Source organism: Photinus pyralis, unplaced genomic scaffold (assembly GCF_008802855.1).
Source record: "Photinus pyralis isolate 1611_PpyrPB1 unplaced genomic scaffold, Ppyr1.3 Ppyr1.4_LG5, whole genome shotgun sequence".
NCBI lineage: Eukaryota > Metazoa > Arthropoda > Insecta > Coleoptera > Lampyridae > Photinus > Photinus pyralis.
Genome location: NW_022170596.1, coordinates 37,682,287 through 37,701,989, shown reverse-complemented (window position 1 = coordinate 37,701,989; position 19,703 = coordinate 37,682,287). Strand labels below are relative to the sequence as shown.

The 19,703-nt window shown below is 37.2% G+C and overlaps 2 protein-coding genes across 4 annotated transcripts; both read right to left on the bottom strand.

Annotated features, from left to right (window-relative positions):
- Window positions 1–2,071: 2,071 nt before the first annotated feature.
- On the bottom strand, window positions 2,072–7,921 carry LOC116172190 (putative nuclease HARBI1). 3 transcript variants are annotated; one of them, XM_031489345.1, is made up of 5 exons: window positions 7,523–7,921; window positions 7,217–7,469; window positions 6,949–7,164; window positions 6,685–6,899; window positions 2,072–2,380 (listed from the first exon to the last, which is right to left on the bottom strand). In XM_031489345.1, the coding sequence occupies exons 2-5, from the start codon at window positions 7,329–7,331 to the stop codon at window positions 2,231–2,233; spliced, it is 696 nt and encodes a 231-aa protein (XP_031345205.1). In that variant the 5' UTR covers window positions 7,332–7,469; window positions 7,523–7,921; the 3' UTR covers window positions 2,072–2,230. The 3 variants fall into 3 exon arrangements, 2 of the variants coding, with proteins under 2 accessions (XP_031345205.1, XP_031345206.1); XM_031489346.1 differs by having other exon boundaries at window positions 6,949–7,155; XR_004145604.1 differs by lacking the exon at window positions 2,072–2,380 and having other exon boundaries at window positions 6,688–6,899; window positions 6,949–7,155; window positions 7,203–7,469.
- A 5,998-nt stretch (window positions 7,922–13,919) lies between these two features.
- On the bottom strand, window positions 13,920–15,984 carry LOC116170717. The gene is made up of 2 exons (XM_031487221.1): window positions 15,357–15,984; window positions 13,920–15,299 (listed from the first exon to the last, which is right to left on the bottom strand). The coding sequence occupies exons 1-2, from the start codon at window positions 15,453–15,455 to the stop codon at window positions 13,920–13,922; spliced, it is 1,479 nt and encodes a 492-aa protein (XP_031343081.1). The 5' UTR covers window positions 15,456–15,984.
- Between the last annotated feature and the right edge of the window lie 3,719 nt (window positions 15,985–19,703).

Here is a 19,703-nt window from a genome sequence, read left to right as displayed (position 1 = left end):
AATATTAACAACATCATTTCATCAATGTTTGGCAGATTTGCTGCTATCAGCTTTCGTATACCCACTTTCCATTCTTATCTGGTTTTAAAAACTAAACTTTATGATAATATAATCACTATAAAATGCAACAAGCACTCAATTAAAAAACGTGGACAAACTCTACAAACGCACAGAGGATTAGGATAATGACGTCACGCGCTCTGATTGGCGTTTGATATCACGTGACAAATGTCGTTATTTTTTAATTTTAGTTTTACTAAAATATAATAGTTTCTCGTGTACATTACCAAAGAAAGTTATTTTTCGATACCCTGACACCTTACTCTATCTTATGAAACAAAAATTTCTGTATTCTTTTTCCACTGTCATGTACCCTATTGTGATATCTCGCCTTTCTAAAGCGACAGTCTCAAGGCTATCAGCCCAAAAAATCTAGGATTTTGGATGCTGCTGACATAAATCAGTTTCTGGTACGTGCTGATGACTTGCAATATTTGGCAATGAAAGTAAGTGTTTTTGAAAATCAAGTTTAACTTGAACTTACTTAAGTATTCATTTTTTAGGTTATACTTGCTGGAGCATGTAGACGTGATGAGATCACAAATATGTCCACTGACGATGTTGACTATAAAGAAGACACAATTCTCGTCAGAGTTCCTAAAACTAAAACAAATGTGGCAAGATTATTTGTAATAACCGACGCTCACTGGTTGCTCCTTATTAAAAAATATGCAAACCTCCGACCCTGTAGTACCGCTACGAAGCGATTCTTTCTGACATACAGAAATGGCAGATGCACCACGAGCCCTATAGGAATCAATAGCTTTATTCGATTTAGTTGACTATGCGCGCTATATATCACTTTCGTCACATTGTGGGTATTCGTTTTAGAACCGCAATTTGACTGTGGCTGCCGTTACGTTATTCGTTTTACATTTTCTGCGTCAACACCGTGTCAAGTTTGTGTTGCCGCACGGAACACATGCTAAGGGAGCATGTTCTAGTTGCGTCAAATGTCAAGAGTTTGTTGTTTTAGGTTACGGTAAAAGAATTTAAGTTTTTTAGCGATCGTTTAATTTCAAAAATTATGGAACAGGTGCGTTTTTATGTTGATGTCGTTGAACGTGATTATACATGGTTTCGGCAAAAGACTACATCGGCGACTCGACGATTTATTATTTTATTTTTTCAGCCTGGGTACATTTGTTCCGTGTGCAACACAAATGTAGGACTGACCACCTCAGCTGCAAAGCACCATGACTGCATGGAGGGTCATGAAAACATATGGATAGTGGACAATTACATCTACCCATATGATCCTACTTCTCAAAGTGAAGAATTCCATACTGAATTGAGCGACAACTCTAGCGGTAAGTACACTTTGGAACTGTATACTTGGAAATTGTCTATAACAAGACCTACTATTTTCAGAATCAAATTTAAATGTAGATAATGAAGGACATTCCTCTGCTACACCACAGCTGTGGCCACTTCAAGCTAAGAAGTTATTAATAGAATTGTACCCTAAGTATCTGAAACGTTTTTCAGATAGAGTAATTATTTCTAAGGAACAAATGTTTGCCAAACTAACAGCTGAATTAAATGAGTATGGATATAAATACACTGCTATGCAAGTAAAGTACAGATGGCGATGCTTCGAAAAGGCTTATAAAAATTTTGCTAAGCATACAAAAAGTACAGGTCGAGGTTATAAGAAATTCGAGTTTTACGATGAGCTGCATGATATATTTCAGAAGGAACCAAGATTCTACCCAGAAGTACTCACTTCAAGTGTAGCAACAAAAACTTTGCAAGAAGAAAATGCACTTCCTCAAAATGAAAATGTGCTTCCAACAATGTTAAGTTTTGTCTTCAAACTATAGCCTTTTGTTAAAATATTTTTTTAGTGAGGCGCCACTTGCAAATACAATCACAACCATAACGCAAAACCCACCACAAGGTTTTAATGTTCAAAAGAAAGGTTACAAACCTACATCTATTGTTCTGGAAGGAATACATGCAGAAATGAAACGGAAAAATGATCTAACTGAACAGAAATTAGCCATAGAGAAAAAGAAAAATGAATTGTTAGAACGCAAATTGGAGTTAATGAGTAAATACTTAGCAGAGAAGGAGAAGTCGGAGATTTAAATTGCTCATGTTGTGTTAAGTAATATGTAATATTTAAGTATAATGACTTATATAATGAAATAAATTAAGTACACATTCTTTATATCACACTTGCAATATAATTTCTTTTTGCTGCACCAGCGACATTTTCATCTTCTATGGCAGTTATATCCAATGGATTATGTTCACAATCAAACAACAATTTATCTTGTATTTGACATAAATTATGTAACACACAACACGATTTAACCAGGCTTTGAATATAAAATTAGGAAGAAGTCTAAGCCTGTACTTTCGCGTGGGTCTCTAAAAGTACCTTGAGCGATAGATGGAGCCACGAAATGAACGTGAAAAGTACCTTTGGATTTATATACGCGCTTTCCGAAGGCAGTCACTGCTCTTCCTTCTTATAGCGCGTTTTATATGTAGGACAAAGATAGCCTGAAGTCTCCCACTTTCACTCATTGATTTGTTACCGTACTCTTATGTTGATAGTAGGCGCGCGTACATAATTGAAAACGCTGCAAATACCAATTTAGACACAGAAAATTTCATAGAACAAAAATTGTAGACCATTAAATTTACTATAAAAAAGTCCGTGACGGCATATATCTATCTTTAATCGTTTAGCCTTACCAACCATTTAAAGTTGTACCTAGTGTCCTCGTTGGTTTCAATAATATCTTTGAACGCTTATCATATATTAATGGTTAAAGATACATATATGCTGTCGCGGACTTTTTTGTAGGAAATTAAATTCTCTACAATTTATGTTTTATGAGTTTTTCTGTACGAAGTTTCGTTTTCACGGCGTTTGAAAGTAAATGTGGGTACCTTTCGTTTTGTGACTGAATCTTAAATTCAAAGGTTGTGAGAAATTTTATGGTACGATTCAATGTTTTCTTACCACTATTTTATTTCTCTATTCGATAGGGTTTTGTGTGCTATTTAAGTTTTATAAGGAGTCTCCTGTGCCTAAACCCCCTAATTTTTAGGTTATTCAATATTTTTCACAAAACAATAATGAATTACATGTTTAATGTTTATAAACAGGATCGAGTAAGCCGTGATAATAGAAATAGAAACCAATAGAATTCCAGTAAGCAAGTGTCACAAGTAAATTATCTGCTCCAATTAATGTGCTCCCTATTTCGTAGTAAAATAAGATTAATTAAAAAGGCGAATTTCGAACTAGTCTTTTTAAAAAATCTTATTTTACTAGGAAATAATGAGTACACTTGCAGCAAACAATTAATTTATGGCACTTGTTTACTATTTGGCATTCTTTGGTTTTTTTTTATCACGGTTTACTCCTGTTTATAAACATGTAATTTATTAATGTGCAACTGCGTAGTGAAAAATATTGAATAACTTAAAAACTACGGGGTTCAGGCACAGGATATCCCTTCTAAGAATTGAAGAGCGCACAACAGACCATCGAATAGAGAAACAAAATAGTGGTAGTTCCATTTGAATAAAAATAGTTATAGCACTTTGAAATCTAGAAATTTTACAATTTTTTTGTGTTGCCTTTTATTCGAATTAAAATTATTGATTTCTATTTCTTAACTTTAAAATCAAGGTCGCTACGATTTATCAAAGTGGGGTTGGTTTATAGAGAATTATTCGAAAAAAAATTAATAATTTGGCCTGCAGAGGTTAAGAAATGACATCGAATTCGCTAAAAATAAACATACTGTTCCATTTAAAAAAATCAGCTGTGTATTGACACCGTAAACATGAGACACTCTGTACATTCAAAAATAATTTCTGTATATGCATAACATTCTATAGTTGACATTTGCACAAAAGATTTTTTGCTATTTTTTACCAGGTATGAACTAGAAAAGACCGACGCAGTGTTATAGGACCCTGTATAATTGTTATAAAACGTAAAAAAAGAAAGAAAGAATGGGAAAATTTCGTCTTTTTTGCATTTGACTTCAATTATCTCGTTATCTATTGCTCTGAGAGAAAATGAAGAGAAATAAATTTGATTAGAATCGAATTTTCTATAAGATACAGTTGGTATGGAACATTCATTTTCAAAAGTTATTGCTTTTTTATGGAAAGATATAAAAAAAGTAATCCCGAAAATTAACAATCTGTTACTAATCAAAATTCATCCTATCTTTTATATTATCCGTAGCTTGATAACGGAACAATACGGCAACCGATCACCCGATCACCGTAGATATCATAGTCATTGATTAATTAAAAATACAAATTAAAAAATCCATGCTTTGTCTTTCAAGGTGGGTGACTCCCAGATTCTCCCCCAATTATTTCCGCTAGTGGAACCCTAAGCAAACCGTTTCCAACAATTGTCCCGATGATTCTTGCAAATCGACGGACTATCAAATTTTTTTTTGGAAAATCCGAAGACTTTTGCTAGTTAACAAATGGAATAATTTCCGAAATATAACAAGAAATCTCCATAATAGGCGAACAGAAACCTCTCGGAAAATGTACCTAATATTAAAAAAAAATACGTCGAAATCCGTCCGTCAATTTGCAGAAATCATCGAGACAACATTAGGAAAAGGTTGCTTTGGGGTTCCACCATCTGTACAAAAATTTAGAACGTTATGAGACTTATCCAATTTGTTTGTTTATTTAATCAATGACTATAATACCTACCTACGGTGATCGGGTTTGTCGTATTGTTTTGTTATCAAAAGAAGGGACCAAATATGAATGATGAATTTTACTCAGTGATAACAGATTGTTAATTTTCGGAAATGCGTTTTTTTTATATTTCTCCATAAAAACAATAACAATTAAGAATGAACGTTCCACACTAAATGTATGGTCTCCATAGACAATTCGATTCTAAACAAATTTACTTGAATACCTCACCGGAAAAAAAAATGGAAAAGTTCATAAAAAATATCACTTCTCTTCATTTTTTCACTCGGGGCGATAGTTAACGTCAGTCAAATGCGAAAAAAAACATTTTCCCATTTTTTTTCTTCATTTTTTCTGTATAACAATATATTTCGGGAGTTTCCGGCCAGGGGATTATGATTTTCAGATTCAGCGGATTTTTTTACATAGAGTACATTTGGTTTTGTTGAGTGAAATGACATCCAGCCCAAACCATACTTTTGATGAATTATAGGGCTTTGCTTCACGCCCTTCTGATAGTGTATTATTAGTATGGGTAAAAATATCTGTGTAAAAAATATAGCAAACGAGCTCTTGGGTATGGCTATAGTATGTGCATTGTGCAAAACCAAATTGAACCTGGTGTTAGATTTGCCCTAAGACAGTTTGAAAGATCGTGTGACAATATCCAAGGACTGGAAAAAATTTTTCACAGCATTTTTTCTTTTTTTTTCTTTTGTTTTTTTTACCAACTTAACATATATTCTTTATATTCTTTATGTTTTCGAATAGTTTTTTTATTAACAATACATGAACATTGTTATTGGGGTAACCTGTTATGTTCATAAATAAATAAGTTGGCACTGCGCATGCGCAAAACCAAATTTTGAAAATGGCGTTACATTTGCTTTTATTCCAAGTGCATATGTAGGTATCAAATGTAATTTAAATACATTTCTAAATTTAAAAAAGTTTGCAATTCGGTTCATATATGGCCGAGATACCAAAAGAGCACTATGCATTTTGAATCGATTAGGCTCAACTTTTGCCATTGCGTATTATATTGCTAAAGCTATGCCCATATTGAATTTCATGCAATTCACTTCATAACTCACGTAGATGTCAAAAGGGCCTTCCTTATTATACTCGCAAGGAGCTCGATAATATGTGAATTGCACTAATAATAAAAATAAGAACATCGTTTTTTTCATTTCCCATTTTCGCATATTTCCCTTGCGCTTTGAGCAGAATGGCAAAAAAATAACGACAGTTTCAATTTTTACAACGCTTCGATCATCCCAACCGGAACCCCCAAAAGCACCTGAAATTATAACAACATGTAGGTCAAGGGTTCGAGTCGTACCTACGCCAGATTCTTTTTTAACTAAAAAGTTTATTAAAAGTTCAAAATTAAGATGTGCGTACATTTTTTTACAAACGCTGAGAAAACAAAAAGAGATACAAAAAAAGTTATAAAAGATAAATTGTAGAGAATTTAATTTCCTACAAAAAAGTCCGCGATGGCATATATGTATCTTCAACCCTTAATATATGATAAGCAATCAAAGATACTATGAATGCCAACGCAATCAAGATGTGCAACTTTAAATGGTTGATATGGCTAAACGATTAAAGATAGATATATGCCGTCGCGGACTTTTTATAGTAAATTTAATTGTCTACAATTTTTGTTCTATGAAATTTTTTGTATCCCAATTGGTATCGGCAGCGTTTTCATTTAAAGTGCGCGCGACTAGTATACGTACCAACAAAAGATTACAGTATTGAAATCTTCAGTGCAAACGCAATTCGGAGCATAATATTCGCTCTAAAACCGATTATATTATTATAAAAGTGGGAGAGGTACACCTTACCTCTCCTGCGATTGTCACGGATCCACAAGTTCCCATTAGGCTAGACTTCTTCCTAATTTTATATTCAAAGAACCAGGGCAACAACTCGTTCAATTTTTCGTAGTTTTACATGGTACAACTGACGAAATCGTTGCTTGAGAATGCCATTTGCATGTTCCACTTTGATTCTTAGTGAGCTATGCACTTTGTTATAGCGTGTTTGCATTCTATTAAGATGGCCATTATCTTTGTAAGGAGTAAGGCAGAAATCCAGGCATGGATAAGCCGAATCTCCTAAAAGATGTCCATCTACAAGAACTGATTATGTAATTTTTTTTATTATTTAATTAAAAATTACCTTGACATAATTCTGATAGTTGTGGATATATAAAACTTGATGAGAAGACACGTGCATCATGCACAGAACCTGGATACCCAATAAAAACATCTATTAATTTGCATTTGTCGTCACATATGATTTGCACCTGTATCGAATGGTAATGCTTCCTGTTGCAATAAGATTCCTGATGTTTTGTAGGCTTGTCGATTTTAATATGTGTCCCATCTATAAATCCTACATTAAAAATTCATTTTAATCCCGACAATCTTTACTTTAGTGATCTCACCAACGACACCTGGAAAACGTGTTCTTCTGAAAACTTCTGAACTGGTCTGCTGTATTTCTTGTTGTGAAGGCCACTTAATGACTTCTGCAGCCATTTCATCAAAAAACGCATTCATACGACTTCATTATTTCAAATAACGTCGATACTGTGATGTTGAACCGATCACCAACATCTACATATGTACAGGAGTGGCCTACATACCACAGAAAGATTTCCAAATGTTTTTTTGGTTCAACTACATCCTTTCCTTTTGCTAAAATGTACATGAATTTTAACTACTTATACATTAAAACCAAATTTACCTACTATGAAAATGTTGTAAGAAAATATGGCTTTCAGTAAAACGTTCTGTCAAACTGTTCATTAGCTCCTTTGAAATTCTAAAATGAGTTTTAAACTCATTATCATTGTAACTCACTACAGTGATTTCACTGTAATTTTTTATAGCGTTTCGCTCTGTCCTTGCTGATGAAACTATTGCACCCACTACTTCATTATCAAAATCGGAAGATGAATCTGTAGTCTCATCTTCATCGCTTTCAAAAAGTAAGCTGCCAAAAATAACATCCTCAGTAAGCGCCATAATTCAGTGCAAGTAATTTTGGAGGTTAAAAAAGACGGTTATGTTAAAAACTTTTCCAACCAGCGCATTCGTTTTTAGTGCCCTAACTTGTTTTGCCCTAAGTACAAAACTTGACTTCAAGGTTACCGACATACGTTGACGTTAGTTGGTGCGCCTTGAATTTCAAAAACGAATAAAGCTAATAAGATTAGCCAAGTGCCCCGCATGATCGCTCATTTTCTGAATCTTGCCAATGCCTAAGAGTATACCGGCCACTGCTTCCGTAGGTCCAGTGCATCAAGCTTAGCCAATAATGGTGCAGATTTGATCACCATTAAAAAACACGGAGCCTGGAAGTCTTCAACAATAGCAGAGGGGTACATTGAAGCGTCGTTGAAGAGAAAAACCGAGGTGGCAGAGCTGTTGAGACCATCGACATCCACATCTACTTCTGTTAACGTCCAGTCAGAGCCTGTACCCACTGCAACTATGAGAAATGCGAACATGAATATGCATGAGCATGAGACTACTTCCGTACACAATATTCGCGGAAATACTAACCTTAATCAAAATATTATCACCAAAAATATCCCTGGCATTACTATAAATGCGCAAGACAATAGTAATGTAGTTGTTAAAGTGTACACTAATTGTAAATTCTCTACTGATTAAATACCTACTCGTGTTGTAACTTAAATAGCTAATTTAATGTGAATAACGTGCATCTAGCCACAGAATACAGTAAACACCTCAGAAACACCGTATATTATATATGAGTGAAGTATATGGATAACAGGATAACCGCGTATGTTACCCATATATACAGTGTGAGCAACAATGATTGAAGCGTGCGTCATCACCGCTTGTTCCTATTAATATCAAAACTACCTTCTTTGTATGGAGTTGTATACGAAAATGACGTTCTGCGCTGTCACAGTGACGTGCGTCTATTCGTATTTCGTATCTTGTATCAAATCAGCATATGCTATGAGCGGCACATTGCCAATTTAGCTGAAGCGGCACGCTTCAATCTTTGTTGCTCACTCTGTATAAGATATATGTAAACACACTGACGTTTGACATTGACATATTCTGAACCGCGACGGATGTTACCAATATACGACAAATAAAAATCACCAAAAACACGTTAATAATAGTCTTCATAATTAAACTGTTTTTGATATAGAGTCGATTAGTAACGCAAAGTAGATAAAAGGTATAAAGAGAATGGTGATAAGAATATCGTATTAGTACTACCATTGACTTTATACACTATATACAAACGGAGAAATAGGGAAAAATGGCAGCCGCTTACTGTAGCGAATATTTGCGTTAAATAGGCAACTTATTAAACACATTGCAATGCACGTACTAATGATGACGTCGAATGGGACGTAAGGATTTGTGTAAAATTAATAGTTCCTTGGCGTCATTAAGGTTTGATGTGGTTTTCTGAGAAGCTGTTCACATCGTGTGCAATTAAACTTTTCGATCGCAAAGTAGATCAACTCAATCTTCCAGTAAATGTACCTAATGTTATCAACTTCAATGTCCAAGATGGAGTTTTCTAATGACGACTGAAAAAATGCAGAAGATGAACGTGATGGCGATTCTGAACATTTCGTCGAAGCAAATAACACCCACTCTTTCTTGACGATAGTATACTAACTTTTTAGTTTAATTTGTTCGAACTATGCTGAATTATATCCTGTAGTGGATTTAGATGCCGAAATCCATTCTTTTAAGGTAGATATTGTGGGCAACACGATATTTTGCCTCCAGAAATTTGTGTGTTGCCAGAGACTTGTAGTATAACTTTATGACAAACTCCTTTTCGTCTTGATGCCATGGAGGTTTAGCTTTATGCAAAATTTGCGTTCTTACTAATCCGCGCTTGTCAATGTCAATACCTGTCACTGTCACTGTGCATGCACTTGTAGGTACAATAATTATTAATGACGTAATAACAACGAGAGTGGCGCTGCGACGATTTGGTGGCCCAGCTCCATACTAACATTTCCAGCTCCATTTGTGTTGCCATTTTTTAAGCCTACACCGTTTGTCTATACTCTATAGTATATAAAGTCAATGGTACTACACATATACAGCTATGGTTACGATGATGTGTCAATTCAAGCATCCCTTTTCAGCGATAATTGCAGGACCCTCGGGGAGCGGAAAGTCTTACTTCATTGTTAGATTTCTTCAAAGTAGGTCTCAAGTGTGCTCCACGGTCATACAGGGAGCGGGGTACTAGCCCCCATGGTAAGAGGGTTACGTCCGAAGACCGGGAGGTAGCAGGACTCTCAAACTGGGCACATGAAGTTAACCAAATGAGAACCAAGAGGGTCACGCTTTTTAACGGAGGAACTGAAACAAACACAGACCAAGAATGGGAGACGGTCAAGAAGAGGCAGAGGAAGCCAAGGCGGACAGATAGCGATAAGAGATACTGGAGCGACTAGTGGCTACCAAGAAGAAGACAAGGGCCAGACCGGAAGCGGTGCTAGTTAAGCTTCGTAATGAAAACCATATGACCGACATTCTTAAGAAAATCAGGCAAATGGACATGGAGGGGGTGAGCACGAAAATCGAAGCTCAAGCGTATAGTTGCTTACATCTATTGAGGAACCGGTGTGTTCCTTAGAAAATTTTTTACTTCTGCCAGATTGGATGCAATCAAATTCCCCAGATGAATGCGGTACAGGTGTTGAAAATTTTGAAGTTGATACCGTTTATGAAGAGGGAAAACGTACTTCCGACTTGTATGTGCTGCTGATCGGCTACCAAAACACGCTCCTAGACCTTGCGCGATTATAAGTAAACACGGATCCAGCTCACCTCCCGGGATAACATTGGGTGGCTATCTACATTAACGAGAATGGCATTGGAGAATATTTCTTCATTTTGACGATCACCGCGAAACTATTATTATCATTTGAAATTTATGGAGAACAATTCTGTATACTTTCGATACAACGACATCGTGCTTCAAGATTTTTATTCGGATGTGTGTGGTCTTTACTCTGTTTAATGTACCTTTACTTTAGAGCTTTCAATATATTAATGTCAGATTTTGTAGATATTTTTACAACACGTTTAATTGAAAATGACGAGATAATTAAGTATACTACACTTGTTTTTATATATATATATATATATATATATATATATATAACCTCGAATTTTTGTTAAAAGCGCTTGAAAACGGCATGTTTTCCGATGCCGGAAAAATGAATGCATATCATCAGATATTAGATGTGATCGTGACGGGTGTACGTCTTTCCGACGCAGATCTGGGGCGTTACAATGCCTTAAGATCGACGGCCATGGACGATGCATGTAAGTGAAGCAATTTGTAATTAATTCTTTAATTTTAACACGTGAATAATTAGGACTCTGATCGGAATAAGAGATCGAGTGCAAACATTCAGTCGAAAGTTATAACGTGAAAACCACGTTTACAAAAAATAGGTAAAATATGCCAGCTAATCAGGTCGGCGCAATGGTCGTAGGTAAGTACATATAATTTATCTGTAATCAAAAGACAACTTAAACATTCCACCAAAAGAATCAAACTCATGCATTTACCCAAACACAAAGATCTTTATTCGAAATTTAAAAAAAAAGGTTTTCGTTGGCACGTAGTGAACAAAATTAATTAAATTGATATAATTGAAGCTTACATCACACAGCTTTTATGTAAATGTGGCCATATTTTTACAGGTAGCGCTGCAGATTTAGAAAGTAAGTAAGTAGTTTGAACACATCCATTCCCAATGGACAAGTAGCTACTCTAGTTACGTTAAATTAATAAATATATCGAAATCAACTTTTAAACAGCAAAAGAACAAATTTATTTCAGCTGCCAACTTTTTATCCAAAGTGGTAAGTATTTCTTCTGCACAGCAGCTTCGCTTTATTTTTAGAACTTGATCCGAAACCAAATTTTCAGAAAAACATAAACCATATAAACCCAAAAATAAAAGGCTAAAAAAATATATGTATGAATAGAACAAACGATCAGAAAAAAACTTACGACTTGGCAACAAATCCCTTTTCAAAACACCGTCTAATCGAACTCAAATTTCAAAAAACAACTCTTGGTAGGTAAGTAATTAACCTTTGACAAGATTATATTTGCAGTTTGCCAGAAATTAGCAACAAATTCTACGGCGTAATTCGTTTCACCGCAGCCGTCTTTTCGCTTTCGTAGCTATCAAGGAAGTATTGGTGCTTATTTATTGGAAATTTTTGAGTTCCTTCAAGGATTTATAGTGATATAAAATTGAATAAACGAGAAAGGTACACTGTTAAAATGTATTTATTTTACACTGTGAACATAAATTTGTTACAAAGTATCACGCGTCGAAGACACCTTCGTAAAGGTATGTTCTATTTTCAAATTTAAAGATACACAACATCTAAAAGCAAATTTTTATTAACAGATTCCACCTAGACCATCTGTAATTCGTTCTACAAAGGAGTTGTCCGCGAGTCGCGAAGCACCTATACCGTCGCTAGCGTCACCGCGTCTTCGTCGGTCTTGGATACTTCCGTAAAGGTATGTTCTATTTTCAAATTTAAAGATACACAACATCTAAAAGCAAATTTTTATTAACAGATTCCACCTAGACCATCTGTAATTCGTTCTACAAAGGAGTTGTCCGCGAGTCGCGAAGCACCTATACCGTCGCTAGCGTCACCGCGTCTTCGTCGGTCTTGGATACTTCCGTAAAGGTATGTTCTATTTTCAAATTTAAAGATACACAACATCTAAAAGCAAATTTTTATTACAGATTCCAACTGGAGCATCGGTAATTCGGCCTACCAAGAACCCATCTACCGAAGGATATCGGCATCTAGAAATTGTCGGCGAAAGCAGTCGGCCGATCAAAAAATTCAATACAATATCAAACAACATTCTGTTCCGTTTTAAAAATCCGGAAAATGTTCAGGCTCGTATGTGTGGTGCCATATGTTACGAAAATACACAATAACTGCAGGCACCGCATTTTCACCCAATAAATAACTAAGTAGGTTAATTTGTAAGTGGAGTAGATTACAAGTAGACTGTAAGTAAGGTCAAAGCGAGTGAGCAGTGTGTAACAATAAATGTAGTCGAAGATAGACCGTGTTTCCTTACAGAAGATAATAGGAGATTATCACATATGTACGTACCTACGCGTTATACACGTAAATCCTTTTTGAAATAAGCAAAATTTTAATGTTTCCTATTTCGGTTTTGCAGAATGCCCTAAACGAGCTTATAGGAAGGATTTCACAAGATGCCAATCCTTCCGATCGCGTCGGGATGACACTGACCAGCGATGGGGCACCCGATAAACCAGTCGGATTCTCATTCAGACGGGTCGACCAATTGAAGGCTGGTGTTATGATAGCAACATTGGAGAAAATTCTTCAAAGTAATGTAAGTTTTTTTCAGTGATGATACTATACGTTTGCGTGTAGATCGCGTTACTTTTCCTGTTGGTTGTGGAAAGTTCACACGTTTGAAAATGACGGGTGTTTCTTTTAACGAGTTTTGTCATCGTAAGCGTGGCATAATCCAAATAAGTAACGAGGACAACTTATGTTTAGCGAGGGCACTCGTGGTAGCAATAGCCATGGTCGATAAAGATTCGCGTCTCCGTAGTTTCAAAAATGGTCACTCCATTGTCGAACTACGGGCTCTCGAATTATGTATCGACGCGTCTGTCGATTTAAGTAATGGCGGAACTCTTGAATACGTACGTTCATTTCAAAACCATTTACGCGATTATACTATTGTCGTATATAATCATCGTCAAGGTAAAACCGTTTATTTTGAAGGACCTCGTGACCCCACGCGAAAGGTTTTAAATTTGATTTTTGACAACAATCATTATAACGTCATAGAAAATTTGACAGCAACGTTTTCCACAACATATTTCTGTGAGGTTTGCAAGACACGGGGGAACTTGCGCTGTCATAAAAATTGTCCCTATATGAGTTCTTGTAGTCATAACTAGAGACCGGATTTATATGCACAAAAAAACCTAAAAAATGCACATACATATGCACCAAAACAATTAAAAAAATGCATGAAAATATGCAGAAAAAGTCGAAAAATACTCAAAAAATTTATTTCAAAATTTCAATTTAAACATTTTTTGTATTGAAGCAATTGATTATTAAATATTGTTCCAAGTGCTCCATTTTAAAATTTGTGCGTCTATTATTTAGTATGTTGTTATATATAGAGAAACACCGTTCCACATCGACACTGGTAATTGGGGCGTACTTAAAATGAGGTACCAGATGAGCATCTATATTTAAATTATCCACACGTTCTCCGGCCAACACCTTCGCCATTTTCTGCAACTCGTTGAATCCCTCGTTTTTCAATAAAATATCATCAAGTTTCTTCGCAATCGTTTCGGCCTGACGTCCTTTAACTTCCAGTGTAGACTTTTTAAAATTGTCAACGATTTCAACAGCGGAAGTTAAACACATGCCCTGTTCCTCCAGACGTCGTATAGATTCGCTAACAAATTTGTAGTTGGCCTTTATAAATGCAAGGTTTTGCTTTAATTCTGCATTCTGTAAAACTTCTTGACATGCGTTTATGGCTTTATTACTGGTTTCAGAAAACTGAAGCACTATGGCACTAAACGATGAGTAATTGTCCGCATAATACAGTGCTGCATTTAACCACGTGCCCCATCTCGTCACAACAGGTTGTGGAGGTAAAGCAACATCAGGAAACTGTTCCTTAAACATCTGAACCCTCAATGGTGCTTTTAAAAACACTTTTTTTCCACTGTTAATTAAATCGTTAACAAGTGGAAATTGTGCTCTTATGGTTTCAGCGACCCTATTTAACCCATGCGCTAAACATGTACAGTGTATTAGGGTTGGGTAAAAAATTTTTAAATTGCGTGCAGCTTTTACCATGTATGCTGCAGCATCCGTAACCATAAGAAGAATTCGTTCTGATGGTAAAGGGTTGGGTAAAAAGAAATTCGTCAAGCCTTCGTTAATGAATCTTGAAATAGTGTCGCTATTAGTTCGTTCCAATTCTTTACAATATACTACAAAGGGTTTGGTGGGAGTGTCATTCAGGACGCCAATAAGTAAAGTTGCTATATATCTTCCACAAATATCAGTGGTTTCATCTACAGAAAACCAAATATAACTATTTCCAACAGTTTCTTTAATTTTTTCCATAGCATCTTTATACACATCCTTTAGATAATTTTTTCGCAAAGTACTCTCAGCAGGTATGTGCCGTTGACAATACTTTTCCAAGAAGTTTTTAAATAATGGGTTCTCTAACTTATGAAGGGGTATATTTGTACCCACCATTGCTGCGCAAAGGTCCTTGTAAAAAGTTGCGCTCTCTTGAGCGGTACCCGAGGACGATAAAGATTCCGAAATTGTTTGTTGCTTACTGCAACTAGCAACAAATTTCTTTGAATTATGTTTGTGGATTTCGGTTTTGACATGCTGGTCAACACTAAACTTTCTCTCGCATGCAATCTACCAGAAAAAATAGGTAGGTACTATAATTTAGTCACAACATTACAAGCAACTTACCGTCTTGGAACACGCTCTACAAAATAATCTGCTCCCGTCTAACCATAATTCGGGATAACCTCGTATCCATTCTGCTACTGAGGGCTTCGATTTAGGCATTATTGAAAGGTAGTGCACAATAAACGGAATAAACAATACACTCAATTAAAAAATAATGAATCGTAACCGTTCTTTACTTACACAACTACGAGTTTGGGAAAAGAATGAAACCTAATCCAACACCTGCTGGTGAGTAACTTTTTCTTATCTTTAAAACGCGTTATCGTAATTTATATAATATTTCTTTCTTTACAATTTTTGCTTACATTGAATTACTGCTACCTCAACATGATACTGCTGACCTAATAAACTGGAAAAGAACGCCTAGAAATCAATGATCCATTCAAATTGTCGCCACATACAGCTTCAGTTCTAGAAATTTTCATTTTATGCCAGTAAAAAACGAAAAATAGCTATTAAAATGTGTATTGGTTTAAAATATGCACAAAAACTAAAAAAATGCAAAATATGCATTATCTACATAATCTTAAAATGCTTCGCTTGTGTTAGTTCGTATAAAAATGTCATTTTGATAGCGTTGCATACAATATTTACCTCATGCCAAAAAGCATTAAATCCGGTCTCTAGTCATAACCACCATATCATACCGATAACACCGTCGTTTTTAATGAGTGTAATAGAGATTTCCGTGGCGCCCAATGTTTACAACAGCACAAAGATAGTGATCTCTGTGCTAATCTCAAAAGGTGTAAAACCTGTTTAACTAGTGTATGGAAGGATAAAGTTCCTCGTAAGTGCGGTTTTAGAAACTGTCCCACATGCAAGTCGGAAAAACCGATCCGTCATAATTGTTTTATGACCAAAAATAAGGCGGACGCTATGGATCAGGAGTGCACATATTGTGGACAGCGCGAACACATTTTCCGCACAGATCCCATCCCCGAACTGCTTTCCTACATTTCCTCGCTCACGGGGAAAGGTCGTAAAGTTGTGGCTCTAGCGCATAACGCTAAAAGTTACGACTGCCAATTTATCCTTAAAGAAATTCTTAAGAATCCATCCTCCTGGAATCCTCAACTAATCACCTCCTCCTGCGATAACAACATAAAATTCATTGATAGTCTTAATTTCCTACCCATGGCCGTATCCAAGCTACCGAAAACCTTCAACTTTCCCGAATCCCTAGGTTACTTTCAGCACTTGTTTAATACAGTTGCTAACCAAAATTATGAGGGTGTTTTACCACCCATACACTATTATGGACCGGACGAAATGTCTTCCGGAACACGCGTCGCCTTCTTAAGATGGTAAAACGATGAGATCGCACGCGGTTTTAATTTCCAAAACGAATTGATTCGTTATTGTGTACAAGACGTAACTATACTTCGGAAGGCATGTGTCGAGTTTTGGAAGAGATTTGTCCCGGAAAACGGTGTCGACCCCTTTAGATAGTGTTGTACGATTGCGGGCGCTTGTAGTTTGACCTTTCGTAGAAATTTCTTACAGGAGAACACTATTGGATTGATTCCAAACGGTGGCTATCGGTTGGCCGATAAGCAGTCTTTAATGAAAATACATTACATCTCCCCGATGATTGCCTTTGACTGTTTGTTCACTTTTCTAGTGGACTACTTTGGTTTTCTTTTTACCTAAGTATATCTAACATATCGTAATTTTATTTTTATTTTTTTCTTCTTTTTATCTTTTTTTGATTTTATTATAATTTTTAGTTTAGTTTTAGTTTAACCTAAATCTTCATACTACGTGTAACACCAGAACGTTGTATAAAAATATTATGTAGATTATTATTATACCAGAGATTGTAGACACTAATTTAGACGTTTATAAAGTCGATGATTATACATTCTTCGTCTTCCACGTTTGTGAGTCACACATTGGTATAGGTAAGTTTGTTTTGTCGTTCGTGTAAAAATATACGCACATTATTAAAACAATGACAGTTATTTTTTCTCTCATATGTTTTTGTCTTAGATTCCCAATGAAATTAAACGATTCTTGAATCAGACGATAGATGCTAACTACAGAGAACTGTACTATCGGCTCTTGTAGTTTCGATAAACATCACTACAGCATCCCACACGGAAAATTACAGGAGACTATATTTTCAACTCTTGTAATTTCAACAATTGTCGCTAGATGTCCGGCAAGTGACGACGAAGTCACGTGTCTGAAATTCAAATTTCCCCGCGCAACAAAAGGACCGACCTCCGAAAATTCAAAAATTCAAATTTATCGCGACAAAATGGCCGACATTCGGAAATTCAAATTTCCCGCGTGATGTGACGTCAGCCCACGTAATATGACGCGGTGTGACGTCGGGGTACGTCATCAGACGTGACGTCAGAGTGGAGGGGCGAACTGCCACCCTTCTACTTACATGTATCTCCATGCTCTTTGTATGCAGCCGAGATATGGGGTAGTAGAAGCCTCGATTGGCGGGTTAAAAGAATAACACTGACGGTATACAAAGGCCATTTCTATTGCGTATAGTAAAAGCGTACAACACAACTCCCACGAGGAGCCTAGAGGTGCTAGCCAATATTCCGCCCCTTTTCCTAGAATCGAAAAGAATTCACGATGACCTAGCGCTGTGCAAGGGCAATGTTGAGAAAGCGCCTTCCCCAAATAATAAAGTCCACCCGATTGATAGATGTCAGTGGGTAGATAGCGGTCCAAACACAACAATACAAATAATTTATGCCGACGGATCAAAAACTGTGGAAGCCACTAGAGCGGCTATGGTGGTTCAGTCTCATACACTTATCCGCGAAACCAGGGTTGCTGAGCTCCCCAAATATGCCACAAGCGGAAGTGGCCGGTATCGAATAATTGGCACTCGCTTATATCCACGAAAATCCCCAATCATTTATATAACTCTCGCCAGGAAAGATTTACAATCTATGATTTTCTTAAGATGCGAGCGACTTCCGGAATAGGATCGTGCCAATGTTGAACGGAAAGTTTTTTTGTTCAACACTGACACGATACTATCCCGAAGTCGCTCAGATCTTGAGAAAAACATAGATTGTAGACCGGGATCAAGTGTTTTGTGACCGACAATCTTTCCTGGCAAGAGGTTTAATAATTATACTACATTCATTATAAGAAGGTAGTAGATGGCGCCGTATTTGAAGATAAGCACACACAGGAAAAATATAAAACGGCACCAAATTATTGTAAAGTAGAAATATCCAGCACTGCAAACAGAAATAAATCTTTGACATTAACAGTTAATGACACTTCCAACAGTTTAGATGGCAACAGAAACTACCAGCTTGCAAAATTCGCCACTCGTTTTATGTTTCAGCGTAATAATGACTTGTGTTTTAACCAATCACACTGAAGGTCAAAGCTTCCCTATGTAAGTATCAAATTATCTCACAGCAAATCTACCACCGATTTGTACACCTATCAGGTGAGGACCTCCTATTTGGCGGCTTGGATGAGTGGTGCGGCCATGTCCCCAATTATGGCCAATGTATTACACCTGCTTGACTATGTGCCACCCACCACCACGCTAGAACCGCTACTGCGTAGAGCGGTAGCCTCTTGTTTTGTGTGGTTTATGGGGGTGAGCATCGAAACACGCATGGCATGCGGACAGACCTGGGTGGGGCCACGTGGCTCTGACCCAGATGCCGCTGACACGCTACATGCGTTAGCCTAGCCCAAAATATAACACCCGTGACCTGGAATCCACTAGTAATAGACAACATCCTGGCTGTCCGCCCCCGAGAATGGGGCATATGCGCCCCATCACCAAAGGCTGACTTCAGCCACGAGGTCCGGCTCAACGGACCAAATAACCAACAAGGATGGTGGTCTGTACTGGGTTCCTCCGATTATGCGGCACGGGCCTCATCTGGCGCACCCTACATGCTTGCAGAGTATGGTGTGTTCGGGGCTAACGTCATAGCACAATACCTAAGGCCTGCATTAATACCCACCCTCCTATCGCAGACCGCCCTGTCTTGGGCTAGGGGTACTGCCCCCATCCAAGCCGCCCCAGCGCCATTACCAGGCGCCATCTACCTCCAGGCATTAGCCACGTTCCAGCCGTGTTCAATAATGACATATGATGCTGACATGGCTACCATTATGGCCCCCGCCTTGGTGGGGAACGAGCTGGCTGCCAACAATAGGATGGCCCTCAGACTCGTAAAAGGCACACAGCCCCAAACAGCCGGGCTGTCTTTCGGCCTCTACTCGATGGCCACCTCCATGGACACCATGGACTTTGAGGCACCCCCAGGGCTGGCTATGCCCCCAACTCCCTCCGAGCTTCCGCCTGTCATTACCGACGCGGCTGAAACGTCGGTCCCTCTT